A 26,468-nucleotide genomic window follows, 5' to 3' on the forward strand; every position below is an offset into this window, starting at 1 on the left:
GCTGGAGGACAGGGGGCGGGGCCTGAAGTGGGCGGGGCGAGAGACACAAAACGATTCGAATAAATCTGGAGTGGGGGAATATCTTGGGGGGATGGATTGGTCGGGGAGGTTGTAGGATTCAAGGAATATGGTGATGGTGTTCAGGTTTGTGGTCTGTTGGGATGGTGGAACAGGCCCAAGGTACTGAATGTCCTGTCTTGTTCTTTTTTTCTCATATCCTGATGAAATAGCTTAATCTCCTTAAATCTAATTTACATTTATATAAATGGGGTGTATGGGGTGTCAGGGAGGGGTAGCACCTCTGGTGGGGGAACATGTCCCGTCCTTTTCAAGGCTGCTTGTCCACTTTTGGTCCCCACCTGGCACTCAGCTCTCACCTGTGGCTCCCCGTAGCTGTTTGCATGCGACAGCGGCCAGACCCCGGGCAACGGCTTCGACAAGCCGGCTAAACCAGGTGAGGGTGGCCGACGGGTCTCAAACCCTCGGTGAGATAGGGAGTTGACTATCCCAGCATGTGACGACTGACTCCGGCGGATTGAGCGGACGAGACCCATGGAAGGTCCAACGGTCAAGAAGGTGGTCTCTGCAAGCGTCGTGGAACGTGTAGAGCAGGACAAGACACAGAAGACGTCCTGGTCATCCACTGCGCCTAGTCCCATCTCCAGCCGTCTCGACTCTGTCTTGCCACTGGATCCAGATGGGAATTGGGAAGAGAGAGTGAGCTGACGCTGCGCAACTCTCCCTCACTTAAATCCTAATCACGACGGACGAACACACATTTATATAAACCCTTTCATTACTTCGTGAATCACAAAATGCATTCCTTTGTGCGTGAACTCCCACAGAGATGGAACTGGACATGTTGGCATAGATTTATTAGAGAACTCTCCGCTCTCCTTCAAAGCCGTGCCAGGGACGGTAGCAGCCCAGGTGAAGGGTCTTGGCCTCTCCGAATAGATTTTGATTCCCTTTACTGATGCTGCCCCAACCCCACTGGCTACTCCAGCGGCTTGGTTTTGTTTTGCTCCTGGGTCCGCCATCTGCAGTGTGGGTCTCCGGGGATTCCTTCCATTCCCGATAGGACAGGCTGGGCTCTGCTTTCAGCTTCCCCCTGAGCGTCTGATCTGTATTTGAGGCCCTTCTCGGTTCAGTCCAGCCTACACCTGACCGAGGACAAGAATGCTAAGCCTCTGCTGGACCAATAATAACCAACCTGTGATGTCAATAACCAACGTCGGTAAGCACCCGCCACGGATCACAGAGCAGACAGTTAAGGCTGGAATTGAGTCGGTGACCGAACCCGGTGCTTTCTTCAGCCGGATAGGATTGAGGGTGGAGGAAAGGTGCAGGATATCCGTGCCGTACTCATTCCCCGAGAGTCAGTTGAGGCTGCTGGCGGGCGGCCTGGCGGAACGAGGTCAGCCCCAGATCGCCCACTCCCAGGCGCCGCAGCTCGCCGCACTGAAAGCACAGCCTGTCTGGAAGGAAAACTGGGGACGCCTGTTCTGCAAAAGCAAAGGCAGGCTCGTTCCAGCACATCCCCGCATTACCGATCCAGGATCTGAAATTGGAAAGAACCCATCTTTATAATTTCCCCCGCCAACACTTGTTTTTCTCGGGTAAGCACTTGCGGAATGTTTTGTACAGATTCCTTAAAAACAGGTTATTTGATGCCGACCTTGCGTAACGCCTATGTATCCTAGTTTGGACTAGCTGGGGGGGAAAACTGCAAACAGGAGAAAATCTACAGGAGCTGGAAATCCGAGCAACACACACAAAATACTGGGGGAACTCAGCGGGCTAGGCAGCATCCACGGAAAAGAGTTCAGTCGATGTTTCGGGCTGAGACCCTTCGGCAGGAAAGAAACTGCAGATGCTGGAAATCTGAAGTAAAAAAAGAAACTTCTGAAAAGAACTTAAGTTTTTTGTCATTTAACTTGACCTCAGCAGGTCAAGCAACATCCGTACAGAGAAGAAAAAACAGGCAAACAGAAAAGCAGAAGGGTCACGGGCTCAGACCTAGACTGTTCCTCTCTCCACAGGTGCTGCCTGACCGACCTGCTAAGATTTTCCAGTATTTTCTGCTTTTCCTGCTCGCTGTTAGGCTGGGTGAGGGGTTTGATTCTGGTTATATCAATATCAGAAAGCTTGACAAATAAACTCCTCTCGGTCTTTCAGCCAGGTACAGGTATCAATTATAACTGACGTTCCGATGACAAACTCTGCCACCTTCATCAAGTTCATTCATGGTATTCGCTGGGAAAGCACTAGATCGTTTTTCGTCTGAAAGCTTCCTAACAGCCTGCTTGATTTGGTGTTTTTGTATGGACAAGATTGTTTCAAATATCAGCAAACCAAAGAGACTCTGGCTCTGAAGAGATTTCAGAAAGGGGGCCCATGCTCCTGGCTAGGTCAATGGCCTTGGGGTTCACAGCTTCACGTTCCTAGGAGTGATCATCACCAATAGTCGGTCCTGGTCCAACCATATAGATGCCAAGACCAAGAAAGCTCACCAGTGCCTCTGCTTCCTCAGGAGGCTAAAGAAATTTGGCAAGTCTTCGTCAACCCTGAACAATTTTCATTGTTGCACCATAGAAATCTGGATGTATCTTTGCTTCAAGTCCAAGTTTATTGTCATCTGACTGTGGAAGACGTCCTGCCTCGTCCCTGTGCCGAAGACGCCGTACCCCAATGGCCTCAATAACTACAGACAGGTGGCATTGACCTCCCACATCATGAAGACCCTGGAGAGACTCGTTCTGGAGCTGCTCCGGCCTATGGTCAGACCACACTTAGATCCTCTCCAGTTCGCCTACCAGCCCCAACTAGGAGTTGAGGATGCCATCGTCTACCTGCTGAACCATGTCTACGCCCACCTGGACAAGCCAGCGAGCACTGTGAGGGTCATGTTTTTTGACTTCTCCAGTGCGTTCAACACCATCCGCCCTGCTCTGCTGGGGGAGAAGCTGACAGCGATACAGGTGGATGCTTTCCTGGTGTCATGGATTCTTGATTACCTGACTGGCAGACCACAGTACGTGTGCTTGCAACACTGTGTGTCCGACAGAGTGATCAGCAGCACTGGGGCTCCACAGGGGACTGTCTTGTCTCCCTTTCTCTTCACCATTTACACCTTGGACTTCAACTACTGCACAGAGTCTTGTCATCTTCAGAAGTTTTCTGATGACTCTGCCATAGTTGGATGCATCAGCAAGGGAGATGAGGTTGAGTATAGGGCTACGGTAGGAAACTTTGTCACATGGTGTGAGCAGAATTATCTGCAGCTTAATGTGAAAAAGACCAAGGAGCTGATGGTAGACCTGAGGAGAGCTAAGGTACTGGTGACCCCTGTTTCCATCCAGGGGGTCAGTGTGGACATGGTGGAGGATTATGAATTGACAATAAACGGGACTGGTCAAAGAACACTGAGGCTGTCTACAAGAAGGATCAGAGCTGTCTCTATTTCCTGAGGAGACTGAGGTCCTTTAACATCTGCTGGACGATGCTGAGGATGTTCTACGAGTCTGTGGTGGCCAGTGCTATCACGTTTGCTGTTGTGTGCTGGGGCAGCAGGCTGAGGGTAGCAGACACCAACAGAATCAACAAACTCATTCGTAAGGCCAGTGATGTTGTGGGGATGGAACTGGACTCTCTCACGGTGGTGTCTGAAAAGAGGATGCTGTCCAAGTTGCATGCCATCTTGGACAATGCCTCCCATCCACTACATAATGTACTGGTTGGGCACAGGAGTACATTCAGCCAGAGACTCATTCCACTGAGATGCAGCACAGAGCGTCATAGGAAGTCATTCCTGCCTGTGGCCATCAAACTTTACAACTCCTCCCTTGGAGGGTCAGACACCCTGAGCCGATAGGCTGGTCCTGGACTTATTTCATAATTTACTGGCATAATTTACATATTACTATTTAACTATTTATGGTTCTATTACTATTTATTACTTATGGTGCAACTGTAATGAAAACCAATTTCCCTCAGGATCAATAAAGTATGACTATGACTATGACATATATGTAACCAGATGAAACAATGTTCCTCCCACACAACATACAAACCAAAACATTCATGTAGTAGTACAGGTAAACAGTAAACAGCTCACCGTCCTAGTAACGAGCCCTCAGTGGTGACAGAGTACTCATTAGTCTCACAGCCTGAGGGAAAAAGCTGTTATCCAGTTTAGCAGTACTAGTCCTGATACTTCAGTACCTCCTTCCTGATGGTAATGGGTTTCCAGAAATTGTGAGACAGTATTCTGTCTGCAACACTGCTGGTAAGTGTCACAAATGGGGAGGGGAGGGAAATCCCGGTGATCCTCTCGGCTGCGGGGTCTTGCAGCTTCCGAGCCTGATGGTGCTGCAGCCAGTTAGCACACTCTCAATGGTGTGACAACGGCTCTGCCCGTGACTGCAGAGAGTTGTGGACACAGCTCAGCTCATCATGGAAACCAGACTCCCTTCAATGAACTCGGTCTACGCATCTTGCTGCCTTAGTAATGCAGCCAGTATAATCAAAGATGCTCCCCACCTACCCCAGAACATTCTCTATTCTAACTTCCACCCCCCCATCAAGCAGAAGATACAAAAGCCTGAAGTCATATCTGAAGCAGTTTCTATCCCGCTGTTATTAGACAGTTGAACTGTCACCTAGTACAATAAGATGGACTCTTGGGTGCGTGGCCAAGTGGTTAAGGCGTTCGTCTAGTGATCTGAAGGTCGCTAGTTCGAGCCTCAGCTGTGGCAGCGTGTTTGTGTCCTTGAGCAAGGCACTTAATCACACATTGCTCTAGTCTGTGCGAGGAGTGGTGCCCCACACAGACTTCCGATCTGCGCCTTGTAAGGCATGAAAATGCTCGATGCAGGCCTCTCATGGTCTGAGTTGACGTTCCCCTTCCCTCCCTCCCGCCCCTCCGACTCTTAGTCTACTTCGTTCTGGTCTTCTCACCTTCACTGCACTCCCTCTGTAACTGTCAAACTTCATTTTGCGTTCTGTTATTGCTTTCCCTCCAAATACTGATGGAATAGAAGTGATGCTGCAGACTGTGGCATCGAAACAGCGAGCTGTTTGCAGGTCTTGCCTCTTGCTGTGAAAGGGGTAACTCTTGTTAGTGTCAAAGTGCTGGGTTATGGGCTGCAGTTTTCGATGGATGCAGATCGTAGTCTCTTTGGGGGCTTTGCTATTGCTTGCTTGGTGGGTGGTGGGAGGGGCTGATGCTTCCTGCTGGAGCAAGTGGGTGGGGGGGGGGAGGGAGAGGGTTGATGCTTTGCCACTGCTTGTGTATGGGAGGGGGAGGAGGGGCTTTGGGATCCTGTCATTCATTCTTTGGGGTTTTTGTTCCGTTTTGTGGATGTCTGCAAAGAGTAAGAATTTCAGGTTGTGTACTGGATACATTCTCTGGTATTAAATGGCTCTATTGAACCATTGATACAATGATTTGTATGGCTGGTATACAAAATAGAAGTTTTTCACTGTAACTTGGTACATTTAGTCATAAATTAATTTCTCAATTTTATATTTCACTGCCAGCCAGTGAGGTCTTTGTGTTTACTGGTGAATTCTGGTAACAGAGCATCCTGTCAGATGGCTTTGACAGAGATGTCTGACCTTTATTGATCTGCCACAAGCCAAAGTAATTGGAGAGTTTACACCCTAGTGGGCCCGTGCTAGGTCCAAAGGAATTACCCAACCCAGAGGTTCGGGGGTCCCAGAACAGGATGTCCAACTTTGACAGAGACGAAAGAGAGCTGGAGAACTCAGTGAATCACACAATGAATGAAGGGAAATGGACAGTTGATGTTTTGTGTTGAGATCCCTTCATCACGGCGGGGGTGGGGGGGAGGATAGCCAGTATAAAAAGGTGGGGGGAAAACCAGAAAAAAATGTGATGTAGGGTTGTGCACTTGGCCAGCTGCGGAGTCACAGCCTCTGAATAAGAGATGGGTCATTTAGTGCTGAGTTGATGAGTAATTTCTTCACCTGGACAGCAGTGCATCTTTGAAATTCTTTGTCCAGAATACTGTGGAGGCTCGGGCTACATTCAACACTGACACGGAGAGCATGTGGATATTAGAAAACAAAACGAGGGAGTGGACAGGAAAATGATACTGTGGTGGCACATCAAAGTTCAAAGTAAATTTATTATCAAAGTACATATATGTCACCACATACTACCCTGAGTTTCATTTGCTTGTGGACATTCAGAATAAATACAAGAACACAACAAATATCAATCAATTTTGGAAATACATGGGTCTTTATTCTTTGGAGTGTAGAAGTTGAGGGGGGACTGGATAGAGGTATTTAAAATTATGAGGGGGATAGATAGCGTTGACATGGATAGGCTTTTTCCATTGAGAGTGGGGGAGATTCAAACAAGAGGACATGAGTGGAGAGTTAAAGGGCAAAAGTTTAGGGGTAACTTGAGGGGGAACTTCTTTACTCAGAGAGTGGTAGCTGTGTGGAACGAGCTTCCTGCAGAAGTGGTTGAGGCAGGTTCGATGTTGTTGTTTAAAGTTAAATTGGATAGATATATGGACAGGAAAGGAATGCAGGGTTATGGGCTGAGTGCAGGTCGGTGGGACTAGCTGAGAGTAAGAGTTCGGCATGGACTAGAAGGGCCGAGATGGCCTGTTTCCGTGCAGTAATTGTTATATAGTTATATGATTTAAAAAAAAGAAAAAAATACTTTTTATTTATATAGTCATTTATTTATTGAGAACATGAGTTGTAGAGGCCTTGGAAGTGAGTCCATGGGTTGTGGAATCAGTTCAGTGTTGTGTTGAGTAAAGTTATCCCTTCTGGTCCAAGATCTTGATCGTCATCATGGCTCTGTCTGTCTAAGTAGACAATGGATGCGCCCATTCTGGGGCGCAGACCTGGGCGATAAATCTGGAGATCATGGGCTGCCCAGACATCAAAATCCCCCTCTTGGCCTCGCGGATGTGGTCCAAAGGAATGCGAAGAGCTTGATAGTTGAGGGGTAATAACTGTGTGGTGTGTGTGAGATCCGTTATGATCTTGATTGGATTGGTCGAATGACTAGCTCTGGCTCCTGCTCCTGCTTCCATATTGTTGTGATATCTTCCTATTGTCATTCTCTCTCCTGTCTCTTTCTCCATCCTCCCAGTGAAGGGATTCGAACTCGGCCACTCAGGTTGCAGGATTTCCCCCGCAGCCAATCAGAGGGGAAGTGCACAAGGCGGGAAAAGTTTTTTGTTACAAAGTGGAATCTCACCGGAAATTGTAGGTAACAATTGGACCAGAGCAGCAGCAGGCTAACCGGGACCGGCGGAGGCGGATCCGGACTCGGATAACAGCTGGAGACCGGTCGGACAGAGACTGACCCGGGCCGGAGTTGAGACAGGGACATCGGGTGGAGACAGATCGGGGAAGGGGCGGGATTTTCCCGGGACGGGGAGCCGGCAGCAGACTCATGGATCTGCCCCTCTCGGGTGCTGAGCCACAGGAGTTTCCCCGCGGATTCCTGCACAGTCTGCGGACACTCTTCGACATCATGGACGACGAGCGGCGGGGATCGGTGCACGTCCTGGAGATCGAGTCCCGCTGGCGGCGGGGCGGGGCCGGCCAGGCTCTGCCCCCGGGTGTGCTCCAGTGCCTGCGGAGGGCGGCGCCGGCCTCCGGCTACCTGACTTTCGAGAGGTTGGTGGCCGGCCTCCGCTCGGCGCTGCTCAGCCCCGGGCCCGGCGGCGGACGCGAGTCCGGCCACAGCAGCGGTGAGAAGGGGGTGCAGCGGGGAGGGCGGGCGGCGAGGCAGGGTGTATGGGGCACCTCTCCCCACCCCACCTAGGGGTGGGGCGATTGTCAGCATCTGTGCGGGGGCATCCTCCAGCCGCACGGCGTCCCATTCAGAGCAACCTCTGGCAATGCCCACGGAGCCTATAACGTATGTGTCATTCCCAATTCCTGGTGTGACATGGGTGGGGGGGTCACCCCATTATCGCACAACATCTGCATGAGTTCCTCTGGCAGTGTGCAAGGACTTGCCTCTTCGTGCATGCAGGTAGATAATAAGGTGCAAGATCACAATGAGGTAGACGAGGCCAAAAACCCGTCTTATCATACTAGGGGGCTGTTTAGTAGTCTTATAATAACAGTGGGGTAGATGATGTCTTTGAGCCTGGTGGTATGTGTTTTCAGGTTCTGCCTTCCCGATGCAGGAGGAGAGAAGGGAGGGGTGGCCAGGGTAGGTGGGGCTTTTGATTATGCTTGGTGATTTACCAAGGCTGCGAGAAGTTTGGATGGAGTCTATCGAGGGGATGTGCTGAGCTGTGTCCACAACCCTACAATTTCCTGTGGGCAGAGCAGATGCCGTACCAAGCTGTGTTGCATCCAGATGAGATGGTTTATGTTGCATTGACAACAGTCGGTCAGAGTCAAAGGTGACTCAATAAATTTCTTTAGCCTCCTGAGAAACTAGAGGTGTTGGTGAGCTTCCTCAGCTGTGACCTCAGTGTGGTTGGACCAGGACCTATTGGTGATGTTCACACCTAGGAGCTTGAAGCCCTCAATCTCAGCACCATTGATGTAGACAGGAGCATGTGCACCAACCGCTTCTTGAAGTCAATGACCAACTCTTGCTGACATTGAGGGAAAGGTTGTTGTTATGACACCATGTTACTAAGCTCTCTGTCGCCTTCCTGTACTCCGGCTTATCTTTACTATGATGGTATCATCTGCAAACATGGAGCTGGGGTTAGAGTAGAATCTGGCCACGCGGTCATGAGTGTAGAGGGAGTAGAGTAGAAGGGGGAGGACACAACCTTGTGGACCTCCAGTGTTGAGAATGATCGTGGCAGAGGTGTTGCAGCCTATATAACACTTTGGTAATGCTGGGCATTACAACGTCTGGGGGACAGCCCCAACCACCTTCCTTATTACCATGAAACATCCGCGGGTTAATGCCAGAGCATTCTGGAAATAATCAGCAGGTCAGGCAGCATCTGCAGAGAGAGAAACAGAATGGCGACCCTCAGTGCTGCAGAAGAAGCCAGCTTAGAATCAGAATCAGGTTTAATATCACTGGCATATTTTGTACACTGCGATACACAGTAAAAGTAAAGAAAACTATAAGTTTGGATAAGAAATATATTTATATAAGTTTAACTAATTAGTTTAAAAAGAGAGCAAAAAAAATAGTGAGGTAGTGTACATGGGTTCATTGTCCATTCAGAAATCCGATGGTGAGGGGAGGAGCTGTTGCTAAAATGATGAATGTGTGTCTTCAGGCTCACGTACCTCCTCTCTCATGGTACCAATGAGAAGAGGGCATGTCCTGGGTGATGAAGGTCCCCAATGACTGATGCCATCTTTCAGAGGCATTGTCGTTTGAAGGTGTCCTCGATGCTGGGGAGGCTGGTGCCCATGATGGAGCTGGCTGAGTTTGTGACTTTCTGCAGCTCTCTCTGATCCTGCGCAGTGGCCCCTCCGTACCAGACGGTGATGCGGCCAGTCAGAATGCTCTCCACAGTACATCTGCAGAAATTTATGAGAGTCTTTGGTGACGTACCAAGTCCCCTCAAACTCTTAACGAGTATAGTCATTGTCGTGCTTTGTCTTGTGATTGCATAATTATATTGAGCCCAGGATTGATCTTTTCAGATGTTGATACTGTGGAAACTGCTCACCCTTTCCTCAGCTTCCCCCTCCCTGAAGTCCACAATCAACTCCTTGGTCCTACTGATGTTGAATGTTGTTTCAACACCACTCAACCAGCTGATCTGCCTCACTCCTGTACGCCTCCTGGTCACCATCGGAGATTCTGCCAACAGTGGTTGAGTCATCAGCAAATTTATGGATCTGCTGTTTGAGCCGTGCCCAGCCACGCAGTCGGGGGGGGGGGGAAGCGAGAGTAGAGCAGCAGGCGAGGCACGTGTCCTCGAAGTGCGCCACTGTTGGTGGTCAGTGAGGGGATGTTATTTCTGATCTGCGCGGACTGTGGTCTCCCGTTGAGTAGGTCGAGGATCCAGATGTGGAGGGAGGTACAGAGGCTCAGGTTTTGGAGCTTGTCGATGGGTAAGTGAGGGTGTGATGGTGTAATCGATAAACAGCCGCTGGATGTAGGTAGTGTTTAGTTTTGAATTGTGTGGGAATGGGGTGAGGGGGTGCGGGAAGGCATTGTATAGGGCCACAGGAGTATTTCTGACAGCGTAAGGCCAGGGTTGCAGTGGGGATAAATTGCAGAGATTATTTTTTGCATAGCTTTGCCTGCATTGTAGCACTAATTGTTGTTTCTTGTATGGTTTCTTTCTCTTCTTCGACCCCGCAGTGTTGCTGTGGCCTGTGTTAGTTAATGAGAGTCTAGGGTTGGTCCCACCCCGTGACCATTGCCCCGTGCCCCAGGGTGTGAGGGGGTGGGGTGGTGGGTCAGTGACCTCGCCCTGTCTGTGAGCTGTGGGAATGTTTTGCAGAGTGGAACGTCGGAAGGGGCAGCGCGGAGCAGCTTTGCCCCAGGTCGGCCGGGCAGGTCCCGATGATCGCCAGACCTGGGTCTGATCACTGCGACGGTCACGGAGAGAAGCAGAAAACCCCCCTGGGGGTGAGGTCCATGAATGTTCCCGGGGGCTGCGTGGGCCAGGAGCTGGGGCGACACTGGGCCCCAGTGGGCGAGAAGGAGCAGCGGGCAGAGCAGAGGGAGGCGAGGCCGGCGCTGTGGCGGGACGCCTCTGAGCAGAGAGTGCTGGAGGAGCAGAGGCGCCTGAAGGCAGGTGAGACGGGGGTGGGGGGGGTGGGCCTGTTTATGGCAATATTAGGGAATCAGTACAACAGCTTGCCCCAGGCCATCTGTACCATCCAACCCTCCTCTCCCCCCCCACCCCCGTTCTCCCCCTTCCCCTGTTTCTGTTGTCTTCTCCCCTGCTCCGGGATTGAACATTCCTGCTGACTTGTGCAAATTTCAATCAAGAACTGGCACAACTTCCTGGCTGCTTTACTTTCTGCAGTCTTCCCTGCAGCTCAGCTGTCTCTTGCAGAAGCTGCTTAGCAGGTGTTTGCTGGAACATGTTGTGGGCGGGGAGGAGGGGAGGAGGGACCGAGGGAGGGAGGTGAGCACGGGTTGGAGATGGTGGCAGCTGGAGTGTAGGTACTTCTGTAAATGACAAGCATCGACAAGAACTGTCGCCGCAAACCCACGGACCATATCTCCCCACCCACCCCTCCCTGTGGATCTAGTCTCCAACGGGACTCCCCTGTACCCGTGTCTCCGTTGAAGTTTGCTTGTGACGGGACGTTCTCTGAACCCCTTGTCCCCTCCTCTCCCTGAATGGGGATCTGTTTGGAGTTCACAGCAGGAGGGGATCTACCCTTCCTCCACATCCCCCGTCCCTTCCAACCCTCCGACACTCGGGGTGTGAGGGGAGACACTGGACGATAGAAGCAAGAGAAAGCCTCACTGACCAGTTAGTTCCGTCTGCTACGTCGAGGGCCTGTGTGGCTCAGACGTCAGCCCCCTGGCGTGTTCAGTGAGGTGGGAGCGCTGTCCGACACCGCAATCCCTAACCCCAGATTGTATAGCTCGCGGCTACGGCTACCCAGATTGAACCTCGTTGTCGCTCTTCCCTCCTGCAGACAGGAAGCACATGAACCGCTACCAGAGCGAGGCTGCCTGCAGTGGAATAGCTTATAGTCGGCGTCTGGGGCGTGAGCGCGGCGAGACACGGCGTCACACCATCACCAGTGGAACAGACTACGGCGCAGTGAGTTACAATATTAATGATCTAGCGGACAGAATTGATGGCTGTGTGGCCAGGTTAAACCTGATTCTGATTCTGAGGTTGGCGGACGATACAAGGATGGGTGGAGGAGCAGAAGGTGTTGAGGGGGCAGGGAATCTACAGAACTCAGACAGATTAGGGGAACGGGCAAAGAAGTGGCAGGTGGAATTCAGTGTAGGGAAGTGTATGGTCATGCACTTGGGTAGAAGGAATAGAGGCATAGACTATTTCATAAGCAGGGATGAAATCAGAAACCAAAGGTACTTGCGAGTCCTCCTGCAGGATTCCCCAACAGTTAACTTGCAGGTTTAAAGTAAACAATAAAGTAAAGTTTTGTCACAAGTCAGGAAGACAAATGTAATATTCATTTGGAGAGGACTACAATATAAAAACATGGGGTGTGATACTGAGGTTTTATACGGCACGAGTCAGACAACGTTTTGAGTAACTGAGTAGAGTTGGGGCCCATATCCAAGAAAGAATGTGCTGGCTGTGGAATGGGACCAGAGAAGGTTTACGGGAATGGTCCTGGGAGTGAAGGGGTTAATGTACGTGGAGCTTTTTGTTCTGGGCTCCTACCCACTGGAGCTTAGAAAAGTGAGGGGATTTCATTGAAACCTACTGAATATTGAAAGGCCTAGATAGAGTGGACGTGGAGTCCAGGACCAGAGGGCACAGCCTCAGAAAAGAGGAACGTCCCCTTCAGAATACTGACAGGGAATTTCTTTAGAGGGCAGTGAACCTGTGGAATTCATCGCCAGAGACGGCTGTGGAGGCCAAGTCATTGAGTATATCTGAAGAGATTGATAGGTTCTTGATTAGTAATGGTGTCAAAGGTTGTGGGGAGAAGGCAGGAGAATGGGGTTGAGAGGGATAATAAATCAGCCATGATGGAATGGCAGAGTAGAGTCAATGGGCTGAATGGCCTAATTCTGCTCCTATGTCTTGTAGAGTTGTTATGTTGGGGTGGGATGGGGCACGCACTGATGAGGGGTGTTGGTGAGCACTCGAGTGAGAGGGCAGTAGCGAGGAGGAGGGGTTCAATGGTCTGTGGGTGTGGGAAGGGGCTGTCATACAGGGGGCGTGTTGGGGGTAGGGGGGAAAGAAACATCTTAAGGTTTGCTCAGGCCTTCCTGAGTTTATTTGTCACGAGCCAATGTACAGTGAAAATGTTTGTGCTTGCTGTCCATACAGATCATCAGTGCAATGAGGAGAACAGTAACAGAACGCAGCGTAAAGGGTTACAGAGAGAGCCCTCCAGGTAGACAGTAAGGTGCAGACGTAGGATTGTGAGGTGCTACGATTCGCTGACAGGTTCGCGGCTCTGTCCCTGTACCCTCTGTCACCTCGAACCATCTGTGATCAGGGATCCCAGCTGGGCTCAGGCGCTCTTTGCCATTGTGTGGGCTCGAGCGGATTTTCAGCAGAGCGGAGCAGAGTGGTATTGGGGAAGTGGGAGCAGTGGAGATAAATCATTAGACTTCTCACTCGGTGGCCGAGACGGACAGACTGGTGTCCCATGTAGCAGCTGTGGAAGCTAAACTTGGAACTGATTTATCTATTGACACACAGCGAGGAATAGGCCCTTGCGGCTCTTCAGGCTGTGCTGCCTAGCAACCCCGGATTTAATCCTGGCCTAATTATAGGACAATTTACAATGACTGGTTAACCTACCAACCGGTACGTCTTTGGATTGTGGGAGGAAACAGGAGCACCTGGAGGAAACCCACGCAGAGACGGGTAGTGGTGAGAATTGAACCCAGGTCGCTGGGACTGTAAAGCGTTGTGCTAACCGCTACACCACCGTGCCCCCCCCCCACCCCAGTTGTTGGTTTGGTGACTAAGCCTCGAAGAAATCTAGCTGGGCAGTTTATTCCGGGAGGAAGTCCTGCCTCTCACGATGACTAAACGTGGTCCGAGGGTGTGACAGCAGGTGAGACAGGTACAGAGGAATGGATGATACAGTTAGTGGAGAGAGAGAATGGTAGGCATTGTTCTCCTGAGGCCCAAGGTTGAATTACCCGCCCAGTGCCGGAGTTAAAGGCATCCCTTTGGGGCAGGAGAGGGGGTCAGAATGGGGAAAGAAGATCTGATTGTTGGAATAAAGGAGGTTCTACTGAGGATAATGAGCTGGTCTCAAATTAATAAAGCAGGACCCCAAGGTAATTAGTTCTAGATTGCTCCTCGAGCCACTTGCGGATTGACAGAGGGTGAACGAGATCAGCTGAATGCTTGGCCCATGGTTAGGTGTGGGAAGAGTAGCTTTTATTTCACAGGGCTCTGGCAGAAATGCCAGGGCAGGAGGGATCCGAAAAATCAGGCTAGGACGAGGGCCCTAGTGTTTTGAATGACTAGGGCTATAGACATGACTTTATGTGCAGAGGGAGGAGGTGAGGTGGTTCGGCTCGGGGGAAGACAGGAAACCTGAACAAAGAGGAGGGGTGACAGTGCAGGCTGGTGGAAAGTTTAATGGTTATCAGGATGGAATGGAGGTAAGGAGGCAGGTCAGGGAAAAGTGAAGGGAAGGACAAAGCAAAAAGGTTGAGTGGGCATGGAAACCCAGATGAGTTGCTGGCAGAACTGGAATAAATGGGTATGTCTGACGACTGGACTGGTGACATGGTTGGCGTGATCATAGCTGGGAACAGAATAGCCCAGGATGTTTGGTATTTGGAAAGGAGAGGCTCTGCTAATGGAGGATGAGACCAATGCTGTGGTGCAATTTGATCTCGGCAGCTGGTGGAGGAGGTGAGAAAGAACTTGGGCGAGCGGTCATTAAGACCCTAACAGTGGCTTCACTGAAAGATAGGGAAATAATGCAAGAAAGGTTCTGCAATAATCACAGAAAACTGTAGTCTTTGTTTTAATTCAAATTGGTAAGTATGTCCACAGAGTACCTTTGAACAATACGTTGTGGCAGAAACCAGGCAAGTCTATTTTAGATCAGGTTATGTGCGATATGGGGAAGTGTGAACTTAAAGTGATAACCTTGAAAACAAAGATGAAAATTATGAGAATGAGCTGGTGAGAAGTGTTTTTTTTAAAAAAGAGAATTAGTTTCTGAGGTAAACTTGCTGATGTTCATGTCCAAGTCTGATCTCGGTTCAGTCTGTGCTGGCCGCCATGCACACAGTCAGAATAAACCCGCTATATTCTCCCCACGTTCCCATCACCGGCCCCCGGAATGCGCCCCTCACCTACACAGGGGCAATTTCTATTGATGGACAAACCTAGCAGCCTGCACACCTTTGCAACATGGGAGGAGGCTGGAGTACCCAGAGGAGAACCGCACCATGGGTGTGATAGCTCCGCTCCCTCAATGTTGCCGCACGAGTTTATAGGGTGATTTAAGAAGGCATACGGCGGGTTGCATTCGAGAACCGTGAGGTAATGTTGCAGCTCTATAAAACTGCGGTTGGACCACGCTTGGAGTATTGTGCCCGGTTCTGGTCGCCTCATTATAGGAAGGATGTGGGAGCTTCAGAAGGGGTGCAGAGCAGATTTACCAGGATGCTGTCTGGATTAGAGAGCGTGTTTTATGAGGAAAAGTGAGTGAGCTGGGGCTTTTCTCTGTGGAGTGAAGGAGGATGAGCGGTAACTCGATAGAGGTGTATGAGAGGCAAAGACAGGGTGGAAACAGAGGCTTTTTACCGGGGCAGAAGTTACCAACATGAGGGGGCATAATTTTAATGTGATTGGAGGAAAGTATCGGGGGATGTCAGAGGCAGGCTTTCTACACAGAGAGTGGTGGGTGTGTGGAACATGCTGCCAGGGGCAGCAGACAGTAGATTTGAACCTGGGTCACTGGAGCAATGTCTGCAGTGACTGCACCTCAGTACCACTCCGGGACCTCGGGTGAAGGGAGTCTGATGAAGATAACAGGTTGGGGAAGACACAGTGAATGGGATATCTGTAGGCGAAGCACGGTAAAAGATGGCAGATGGAGGACGATGGGGGAAACGTGATGGGGAGAACAGAGCAGCAGCAGGTAGACAGTATTGCGATTTGGTTGCTATGACCATGCAGGTAGTATTGTGATGAGCTTTGCCCTCCATCTTCACCTGCGATGGAGCGGCTCTGAGGGGGTTTAGTTAGATGGTTCCTGGGTTGAAAGGATCCTCTTGTGGGGAGAGTTTGAACAGGCTGGGCCCAGATCAGTGGCGTTCAGAAGGGGCAGGAGACGTTGTTTCATTTAAGATGGCAATTGTGAGAAACTTCGAGTGTTGGGGATCACTGGAATCTCTAACTGGGAGAGCTCGGACACAGTCAGTAGCCACTCTAGCTACTTTCTTTACGTAATAAATTGGACACTTGAGTGTATGTCCATAGTCTACTGTAGCCCATCCACTTCAAAATTTGACATGTGCGATCAGAAATCCTTTCCTGCACACCACCGTTGTAACTTGTGATTGTCTGAGTTACTGTCGCCTTCCTGTCAGCTTGAATCAGTCTAGCCATTCTCCTCTGACCGCTTTCATTAACAATATGTTTTCGCCCACAGAACAGGGTGTTTTTTTGTTTTTCACACCATTCTCTGTAAACTCTAGAGGCTGCTGTGTGTGAAACTCGCAGGAGATCAGTATTTTCTGAGATACTCAAACCACTCGGTCTGGCACCAACAATCATTCCATGGTCAGTTACTTGGATCTCTTCTTCCCCCTGCTGATGTTTGGTTTGAATAACAACTGAACCTCTTGACCATGTCTGCATGCTTTTATGCATTAAGTTGCTGCTATATAATTGGCTGATGAGATATTTGCATTAATGAGCAGGTGTATATTCGAAGTCCAGCTACTAGATCAGGAGGAAGGTCAGTGGGGCATAGGCAACACCATACCAGGTATGACCTGATGGTAATAAGTGGAGCTGAGCCAAGGAGATGCATATCCAGCTCCTGCTCCTGTTTCTTGTACATGTTTCTTTTGCAGTTGTGTAGCTTGTGGTGTGATTCTGGGTACCGTCTCTGTTCTGTACTCAGGCTGGTCAGTGACGGGTTTGTTGTGGGTTTCGCAGTCTGAACTGTCATTGGCAGGTTTCTGATAGAGTCTCTGTTCTGTGTTGTAATTGGCTTGTCCGTGACAGGGGTTCGGGTCTCTGCTATGATTGTCTGTTGATCGGGGCCCCGGTCTATGTAATAATTGGCTGGTCTGTGACGGCCCTGGTCTGTGTTGTAATTGGTTTGTCTAAGACAAGGGCCCTGGTCTGTGTAATAATTGGCCGGTTTGTATCAGGGGCCCTGGTCTGTGTTGTAATTGGCCAGTATGTGACGGGGACCCTGGTCTGTGTTGTAATTGGCCGGTATGTGACAGGGGCCCTGGTCTGTGTTGTAATTGGCCGGTATGTGACGAGGGCCCTGGTCTGTGTTGTAATTGGCCGGTATGTGACAGGGACCCTGGTCTGTGTTGTAATTGTCCAGTATGTGACAGGGGCCCTGGTCTGTGCTCTAATTGGCCGGTCTGTGGCAGGGGCCCTGGTCTGTGTTGTAATTGGCTAGTATGTGACAGGGGCCCTGGTCTGTGTTGTAATTGGCCGGTCTGTGGCAGGGGCCCTGGTCTGTGTTGTAATTGGCCAGTATGTGACAGGGGCCCTGGTCTGTGTTGTAATTGGCCAGTATGTGACGAGGGCCCTGGTCTGTGTTGTAATTGGCCAGTATGTGACGAGGGCCCTGGTCTGTGTTGTAATTGGCCAGTATGTGATGGGGACCCTGGTCTGTGTTGTAATTGGCCAGTATGTGACAGGGACCCTGGTCTGTGTTGTAATTGGCCAGTATGTGACAGGGGCCCTGGTCTGTGTTGTTATTGGCCAGTATGTGACGAGGGCCCTGGTCTGTGTTGTAATTGGCCAGTATGTGACAGGGACCCTGGTCTGTGTTGTAATTAGCTAGTATGTGACAGGGGCCCTGATCTGTGTTGTAATTGGCCAGTATGTGACGGGGACCCTGGTCTGTGTTGTAATTGGCCAGTATGTGACGGGGACCCTGGTCTGTGTTGTTATTGGCCAGTATGTGACGAGGGCCCTGGTCTGTGTTGTAATTGGCCAGTATGTGACAGGGACCCTGGTCTGTGTTGTAATTAGCTAGTATGTGACAGGGGCCCTGATCTGTGTTGTAATTGGCCAGTATGTGACGGGGACCCTGGTCTGTGTTGTAATTGGCCAGTATGTCACGGGGACCCTGGTCTGTGTTGTAATTGGCCAGTATGTGACGGGGACCCTGGTCTGTGTTGTAATTGGCCAGTATGTGACAGGGGCCCTCGTCTGTGTTGTAATTGGCTAGTATGTGACAGAGGCCGTGGTCTGTGTTGTAATTGGCTAGTATGTGACAGGGGCCCTGGTCTGTGCTCTAATTGGCTGGTCTGTGGCAGGGGCCCTGGTCTGTGCTGTAATTGGCTAGTATGTGACAGGGGTCCTGGTCTGTGCTGTAATTGGCTTGTCAGTGACAGGGGCCCTGGTCTGTGCTCTAATTGGCCGGTCTGTGACAGTGGCCCTGGTCTGTGCTGTAATTGGCTTGTCAGTGACGGGTGCCCTGGTCTGTGCTGTAATTGGCTGATCTGTTGATACTTTATACTTTATTGTTGCCAAACAATTGGTACTAGAACGTACAATCATCACAGCGATATTTGATCCTGCGCTTTCCTCTCCCTGGATTACAAATATTAAATATTAAAAATAGTAAAAATTAGTAAATACTAAAAATTTAAATTATAAATCATAAATAGAAAATAGAAAAATTGAAAGTAAGGTAGTGCAAAAAAACGAGAGGCAGGTCGGGATATTTGGAGGGTACGGCCCAGATCCGGGTCAGGATCCGTTCAGCAGTCTTATCACAGTTGGAAAGAAGCTGTTCCCAAGTCTGGCCGTATAGGTCTTCAAGCTCCTGAGCCTTCTCCCGGAGGGAAGAGGGACAAAAAGTGTGTTGGCTGGGTGGGTTGTGTCCTTGATTATCCTGGCAGCACTGCTCCGACAGTGTGCGATGTAAAGTGAGTCCACGGACGGAAGATTGGTTTGTGTGATGTGCTGCGCCGTGTTCACGATCTTCTGCAGCTTCTTCCGGTCTTGGACAGGACAACTTCCATACCAGGTTGTGATGCACCCTAGAAGAATGCTTTCTACTGTGCATCTATAAAAATTAGTGAGGGTTTTAGGGGACAGGCCAAATTTCTTTAGTTTTCTCAGGAAGTAAAGGTGCTGGTGGGCCTTCTTGGCAGTGAACTCTGCTTGGTTGGACCAAGTTAGGTGATTTGTGATTTTGACCCCGAGGCTTTTGACCTGTTCCACTTGCGCACCATCGATATAAATTGGGTCGTGCGGTCCGCTACTCCTTCTGAAGTCAACAACCACTTCCTTCGTCTTGCTGACGTTGAAGGATAGGTTATTGTCTTTGCACCATGCCACCAGGTTCTTAATTTCCTCTCTGTACTCAAACTCATCATTACCTGAGATACGGTCTACAATTGTTGTGTCATCAGCAAACTTATATATCGAGTTTGATGGAAACCTGGCTACACAATCATGGGTGTACAGTGAGTACAGCAGGGGCTGAGTACGCAGCCTTGTGGGGCACCGGTGCTCAGAGTGATTGTAGAGGAGAGCTTGTCCCCTATTTTTACAGCCTGGGTCCTGTCTGTGAGGAAGTTGAAGATCCAGCTGCAGATCTGAGTGCTAAGGCCCAGGTTCCGGAGCTTAGGAATCAGTTTATTTGGAATGATGGTATTAAAGGCAGAGCTGTAGTCAATGAAAAGGAGCGTTACGTACGCGTCTTTATTCTCCAGGTGTTCTAAGGAGGAATGTAGGGCCAGAGAGATGGCATCTGTGTTGAGTTTGACTGGTAGGCTGTGGTTGATGTGTGCCATAACCAATCTCTCGAAGCACTTCACAGCAATTGATGTCAGAGCCACAGGTCGATAGTCATTCAGGCATGCCACCTTGCTCTTCTTCGGCACTGGGATTATCGTTGCCTTCTTAAAACATGAGGGGATCTTAGACTGAAGCAAGGAGCAGTTGAAGATGTCAGCAAACACTCCAGCTAGCTCGCTTGCACAGGCCCAGAGAACCCGTCCTGGGACGCCATCTGGGCCCGTCACCTTCCTTGGATTTATCTTCAGGAAGGCCCTTCTAATGTCCTCCTCGGTGATGGTGAATCTCGATGCCACCAGGTCCGGTTCATCTGGAGGGAGCGGGACGCTCCTCTTCAGTTCGAATCTTGCGTAGAATACGTTTAGTTCATCAGGAAGAGAAGTGCCACAGTTATTGATATTCCTAGCCTTTTCTTTGCACCCAGTGATCTCATTTAGACCCTGGCATAGTCTACTGGCAACCCTCTGGTTAGCCTGGGCTTCCAACTTGGCTCGATATTACCTCTTGGCGTCTTTAATGGCTTTCTGGAGTTCACGCCTGGATTCCGTGTAGCGACTGGTATCCCCGGACCTAAAAGCCGCAGCTCTAGCCTTTAAAAGGGACTTGACCTCATAATTCATCCAAGGTTTTCAGTTAGGGAATACCTGGATCATCTTGCAAGACACACAGTCCTCCATGCATTTCCAAATAAAGTCCGTGACAGCTGAGACATACTCATCGAGGTTAGCTGCCGAGTCCTTGAATACTAACCAGTCCACCGATTCAAAGCAGTCATGGAGGACCTCATCCGTTTCCTCTGTCCAACGTGACACTACTTTTGACACCGTGACCTCCCGCTTCAGTTTCCGTTTGTAAGCTGGGAGGAGGAGTATGGCCTGATGGACTGATGGTGTCAGATCTGATCCTGATAGGTGTCCTGGTCTGCACTGTAATTGGCTGGACCACGATAGCGGTCCTGGTCTGGGTTGTGATTGGCTTGTTTGTTACAGGGGTCCTCTTTTGTGCTGTAATTGGTTTGCCTGTGGCAGGGGACCTGGTCTGTGCTGTAACTGGCTTGTCTGTGACCAGGGTCTTGCTCTGTGTTGTAATTGGCTTGTCTGCAAAAGGGGTCCTGATCTGTGCTGTAATTGGCCAGTCTGTGACAAGGGTCCTGGTCTGTGCTGTAATTGGTCAGCCTGTAGGTAGGTGTCCTGGTCTGTGCTGTAATTGGCTGGTTTGTGGCAGGGATTCTCATCTGTGTTTTAATTGGCTGGTCTGTGGCCGGGCTCCTGCTCTGTGCTGTAATTGGCCTCTCGTATCAGTTTAGTTCCTGACCTATACTTTAATCAATCTGTCCCAGGCCTTTTGGCCCATCGCCTGATGACTGGTGTCTGTCAACCCTGTCTTTGTGTTTGCAGCTGAAGTGGATGAAGGAGCTGGAGCAGGAGAAAGACGCGCTGCTGCAGGGTCTGGAGATGATTGATTGCGCCCGTGACTGGTACCTCCATCACATCCAGGCCATCCAGGACCATCAGAGGAACATTGGCCAGTCGTCTGCTGGCAGTGTGAGTGCGAGGGGCTTCTGGCCTCTGCCTCTCTACTATTTACCCTAAAGAAATTGGTTTGAGCGATTTCCTGACACGTTGCAGAGTGGGACCTGTTTTAGTTCTTAACACCGCTGTACAAAAGTAAATGAGCAAAGAAGTTAACAAGTTTATCTGAGGCACGGATAGCATGGATAGAAGCCTTTCTCCAGTCAATTTTTAATATTATTTATTCATTTATGAGATGTGGGCATTGCCAGCTACGCCAGCATTTATTGCCCATCCCTAGTTGCCCTTGAGAAGGTGGTGACGAGCTGCCTTCTTGAACCGCTGCAGTCCCCGAGGTGTGGGTACACCCACAGTGCTGTTAGGGAGGGAATTCCATGAGTATGACCCGGCGACAATGAGGGATCGGTGATATGTTTCCAAGTCAGGATGGTGGGTGACTTGGAGGGGGATTTCCAAGTGATGGTGTTCCCAGGTATCTGCTGTTCTCGTCCTAGATGGCAGTGGTCGGGGGGCTGGAAGGTGCTGCCTTAGGAGCTTTGGGGTGTTGTTGCAGTGCATCTTGTCGATAGTACACACTGCTGCAACTGTTCATTGATGGTGGAGGGATTGGATGCTTGTGGAAGGGGCACCAATCACGTGGGCTGCCTCGTACTGGATGGTGTTAAGCTTCTTGAGTGTTGATGGAGCTGCACTCATCCCGGTGAGTGGCGAGTATTCCATTACACTCCTGACCCGAGCCTTGTAGATGGTGGACAGGCTTTGGGGAGTCAGGTGATTTACACAGGACTCCTAGCCTTTGTCCTGCTCTGGTAGCCACAGTGTTTAGACCAGTTCAGTTGTTGTCGATGGTAACCCCCAGGATGTTGAAGATAGGGGATTCAGTGATGGCGATGTGACTGAATGTCAAGGGACGATGGTTAGATCCTCTCTTGTTGGAGATGGTCATTGCGTGGCTCAGAAATTACTTGCCACTTGTCAGCCTCAGCCTGGATATTGTCCAGGTCCAGCTGCATTTGGGTAGGAGCTGCTTCAGTATCTGAGGAGTCACGAATGGTGCAGAACATTGTGCCGTCACCTGCAAACATCCCCACTTCTGACCTTATGACAAAAATACTACAGGGCACGTGTTTACGGTGAGAGGGAGAATGTTTAAGGGATACGTGCGGGTCGAGCTCTGTTTTACAAGGACAGTGGCGGGTGGCTGGGATGAGCTGCCAGAGGAGGTGGTCGAAACAGATGTGATAGTGGCATTTAGGCAGGCATGTGAATAGGTGGGGAATGGAGCTATATGGGTCATGTCGAGGCTGGAGGGATATGGGTCATGTCGAGGCTGGAGGGATATGGGTCATGTCGAGGCTGGAGGGATATGGGTCATGTCGAGGCTGGAGGGATATGGGTCATGTCGAGGCTGGAGGGATTTAGTTTAATTTGGCATTGTGTTTGGCACAGACCTGGGCTGAGATTTTGCTGCTGTGCTGTACATTTTTATCTGCCGTCAGTTCACACTTCACAGCCGGAATTTGCAAACCTCCACTGGGGGTTTTTGCTCATCGACAGTGTTTCTCTCCTCTGAGAGTTTGAAAGCTTTCTCACAGGATCGGAGAACGGCTGATAATAAACTGTAAGGGGGGAGGGGGGGCCTTCAGCAGAAGGCGACTGGGACAAAGTGGCTGGACCCTGCGGCGTGGGAGGGGAGCACTTCTACTGACCCTGTGAAGGCGTCTCCTGCCTGAGAGTGTCTTTTGGGACAGCCGGGGGGGGGGACACTGCACAGGGGGTGCTCCAGGTCCCTGCTACACAGAAGTGTGCTGTCCCCCCACATGCCGGGAGTGTGCATGGGGTGCTGGGTTTGAGTCGGGGGGGAACGGTGACGCGGCTGAGCAGGGTGGGTTGCAGGAGGGGCTGGTGGACTTGCGGGTTCTGACAGCGGTTTCTCCCCACCCACAGGCTGAAGCCGCCCGGCGGACCTCGGGGAGGCTGGACCAGCTGCTGCCCAAGCTCCAACTCGTCAGCCGCTGCCTCGCCGACCTCACCTCCTGTTCGGCCAAGGTCTGGTTCCAGCAAATTACCCCACCTCCTCCCCCCACCCCACCCCCATCCTGTTTCTGGTCCGGGTCGACCCTCTGGGGTCCCCGTCACATTGTCCTCCCCTTTCACCCCTGTTCCCGTTCCCCGGCTGACATCCACACCAAGCCAGGCCCATTGCCTCTTGCTGAACTGACTGGGCCGTGGGCCCTCCCCCATTGTTTCCTGTGTGGGGACGGAGAGGGGCAGCTGCTCACCCTAGTGGTCACTCAGCTTGCCTGTGCCCACAGGTGTTGTGTTACCCTGGTGCTTTGAGTCCCTCTGTTTCTGAACTCTGATCCCACGAGTGCACCCGTGTCTCGCTGAGTGGGGGGGAGAGTGGGTCAGAGGTCTGGAACCTAACCCGGCCCCTTCCCGGACAACGGACACTCTCACCCTGACCCTGTGCTCTTGGGGAGGGGTTCACCATCTGGGGTTCTACAGTGTCCCAGCCAATGGCCACTGCCATCAAAACTCACACCATTTCGGTGGGACGTAGCATCTATAAACAAGGGTAAACGGCTGACGTTTTGAGCCCAGGCTGATTTCCAGCGTCAGCAGATTTTCTCTTGTTTGCGGTTGGGCCATTTCAGTGGGAAGCGTTAGCCCATAAAATCACACTGCCCTGAAACAGGCCATTCTGCCTATCTGAGTGTGTGCTGGCCACCAACCACCCATTTACACTATTCGTAAATTAATCCTAATTTAAAATAAATTCTTCCCCATGTTCCCAACAAGCTGTGGGGAAACTCACCGTGACCGATTAACCCACCAATCTGCGGGTCTTGGTGATGTGGAAACTGGAACATCTGGAGGCAGCCCAGATGTTTAGCCTCCCCCCGAGAGCAGACAGGGACAGGGTCCGAGCGAGAGTGTGCGAACGCCACACAGACAGTGGGATTGAACCCGGGTCTCTGGTGCTGTGTGAGGCAGCGACTCTTCCCGCTGAGCCATGGTCCTCCTGCTGTTGCCCTCCCGCCGAATGCTGTGGCCATGTTTAATCGCACAGTGCTCTCTACTGCCCTGGGGCTGAGAAAGACCCTGGGAAGGCGTGTCCCTGTGGAGAGAGGCTGCAGTGGTGCCCGGTCTGTCAGTGGGGTCTGTGGGACAAGCTACAGGGGGAACTGTATTTCTCCCTTTTTGCTTTGCCCTGTATCTAACCCAGTGGATGACCAGCTGATCCCTGCGTCCCTGCATTAATTCGGAGCGAGGAGCGCCTGGCACTTGGATGTGGGGACGTCCGCTTCCTTCTGAAGGCTGGGTGTGGACTGTTCGTCTCTGTCGTGCGAGAGTGTTTTCAGACACTGCTCTGCTCTCCTGCCCACAGCCGCTGGCGAGGTCATCCAATGTGGCAGATGGCCCAGACCGATCCATCCCAGCCAGCGTTCCGGGACTCGGGAACAACGCGCAGGTGGTCAGCATGCTGAAGGAGCAGAACCGGCTACTCACCAAGGTGGGAGACGGGGTTGGGGGGGGGGTGTGGGGAAGGGGGTGCGATCCGCAGCACGTTCACGCGGTCGAGTCTTGCTGCCTGTTCCCTGCTGGGCGTGTCCGGACTCCATTCCCCCCCCCCTCCCCGTGGTCCCCAGAGTATCCGTCCCAGCAAGGGATCATTCACGTTGACCACAGCTGCTTGGACTGATCCAGCCCTCCTGGCCTCGGTTCCCCGGTGACAGAGCTGTGGCAGGTTCAGATGCTGTGATGAGTTCAGTTCTTGTTCACCCCCAGCCTGGGTGAGCGTAGTCACCGCCTGCACGACCCCCTCCTTGGAGGACAGCTGCCCACCACCCCCCCCAACTGCCCAAATAGTCTGGTGAATCTTTGCGCACTTCCCCTGGTTGGCGCATCTCCTTGGCTAGGGATTCCAGTTGTGGTCTGACCTTCCTCTGCTCCGAACTCACAGCTGGAGTCATTGAAGAGCCTTTCCTTTGCCCGGCGGGTTCCAATTGGCCGATATCCGTTCCCTAGTAAGGCACAACTACCCTGCAACTGGAATTGAGCCCAGAATTTTCACCCTTGGGTTAGGTGGTGTGGCTGATGGTTGGGGAACGACGATGGAATAGCTCGGGGATGGGGTTACAGGAGGGCTGATGGTGGTGGTGGTTGGGTGGCGTGGCGAACCTGGTCTAATCAGAATGCCCCGGCAGGAGGTGACCACCAAGAGCGAGCGTATCACCCAGCTGGAACAGGAGAAGTCGGCCCTCATCAAACAACTCTTCGCTGCCCGGTCGCGGGCCCCGATGGACAACAGCCAGCTGGACTCCACCTTCATCTAAGGTCCGACACTCCTGGCCTCCGCTCCCACCCGATGGGGGGGGGGGGTTGGGTGGGGAGCTGGAGGCCACCCCACACTCTCCGGCACCTCCTCACTCCAAAATCCTCGTACCGCGCCGGCACTGACCTCCCGGTGGGCCGGGTCTCGCCGGTCGACACGGAGGGAGAGCAGGCAGTGACGCTCCCTCTGTTCCTCGTTTACTCTGTGCTGGAGACTGCCACACACCCCCCCCATTCTGTTTACATGTCATTACCGTAGGTACTCACTGCCAACGGCCCCCGTCGGCCGCGCTGCGCGGGCATTGACCGCTGACCACTAGGATGAAGCTTCTGTTTGCTTCTTTTCAATAATAAAACTTCTAGCCTGTGTGCTTGTGTCTGTGTCTCTGTGTGAGCTTGTCAAAGGGGGAGGGTGGGGCAGTGCCATGATCTGGGGGGGGGTGGGTGTGTGTGGCTGGGTTCTCAGTCTCGTGTCCCGCCCCACTCTGCTCCATGATTTATTCCGGCCCCCAAGACAGGAGCACGGCCCTCGGTTTAGAATTGAAGTGGGCTGGGAAGTGACTGGGAAAATGTGGCTGGGTTCTTCTCCGATCTTGGAACCCACTTGCAAGCGTTCGGTCCACGCGTGAGGAGATGCCATCAGTGCGATGCTCACTTGTGTGCCCTCCGGATGCTTGGCCGTGACTCTCTTGCACGTCGTGTGTTTGCTCGCGCCGTGACTTTCACTGATGCCCAGTCGAATTCGTGCCCCTCTCGATCTCCTTGGGGAGAGCCTAGGGAGAGTTGGTCGTGCTGCTTTACAGAAAGCGGATGTTCGTGGATCCTTGTGGGGACCGCGGCAAACGTTATATCGGCCAATTTTTTTTATTATCAAAATATACTTTATTCACAACAAAATTATTTACAATAAACCATTCAATCACTCTAAAATATTTACAGATATTATCATTACATTTTATACAGTTTAAAAATTTCAGTCACTCGGGTGGCACTCCATTGG

The 26,468-nt window shown here is 51.4% G+C and overlaps 1 protein-coding gene across 1 annotated transcript; it reads left to right on the forward strand.

Moving 5' to 3' along the window:
• The first annotated feature begins 6,858 nt into the window (after positions 1-6,858).
• sapcd2 (suppressor APC domain containing 2) lies at positions 6,859-25,829 on the forward strand. The gene is made up of 7 exons (XM_063073882.1): positions 6,859-7,748; positions 10,443-10,739; positions 11,599-11,726; positions 20,996-21,142; positions 23,078-23,179; positions 24,522-24,647; positions 25,342-25,829. The coding sequence occupies exons 1-7, from the start codon at positions 7,448-7,450 to the stop codon at positions 25,468-25,470; spliced, it is 1,230 nt and encodes a 409-aa protein (XP_062929952.1). The 5' UTR covers positions 6,859-7,447; the 3' UTR covers positions 25,471-25,829.
• Positions 25,830-26,468: the final 639 nt, after the last annotated feature.

The sequence above is a fragment of the Mobula hypostoma genome, chromosome 21 (genome assembly GCF_963921235.1).
Source record: "Mobula hypostoma chromosome 21, sMobHyp1.1, whole genome shotgun sequence".
Classification (NCBI taxonomy): Eukaryota; Metazoa; Chordata; class Chondrichthyes; order Myliobatiformes; family Myliobatidae; genus Mobula; species Mobula hypostoma.

What these genes read in the sequence shown, in the direction of transcription:
- sapcd2 (XM_063073882.1), top strand. Translation starts at nt 7,448, where the DNA reads ATGGATCTGCCCCTCTCGGGTGCTGAGCCACAGGAGTTTCCCCGCGGA. An exon ending in GCAGAGGCGCCTGAAGGCAG is followed by an intron (nt 10,740 to 11,598) that starts GTGAGACGGGGG and finishes TCCCTCCTGCAG; the next exon opens with ACAGGAAGCACATGAACCGC. An exon ending in GCCAGTCGTCTGCTGGCAGT is followed by an intron (nt 21,143 to 23,077) that starts GTGAGTGCGAGG and finishes CCCCACCCACAG; the next exon opens with GCTGAAGCCGCCCGGCGGAC.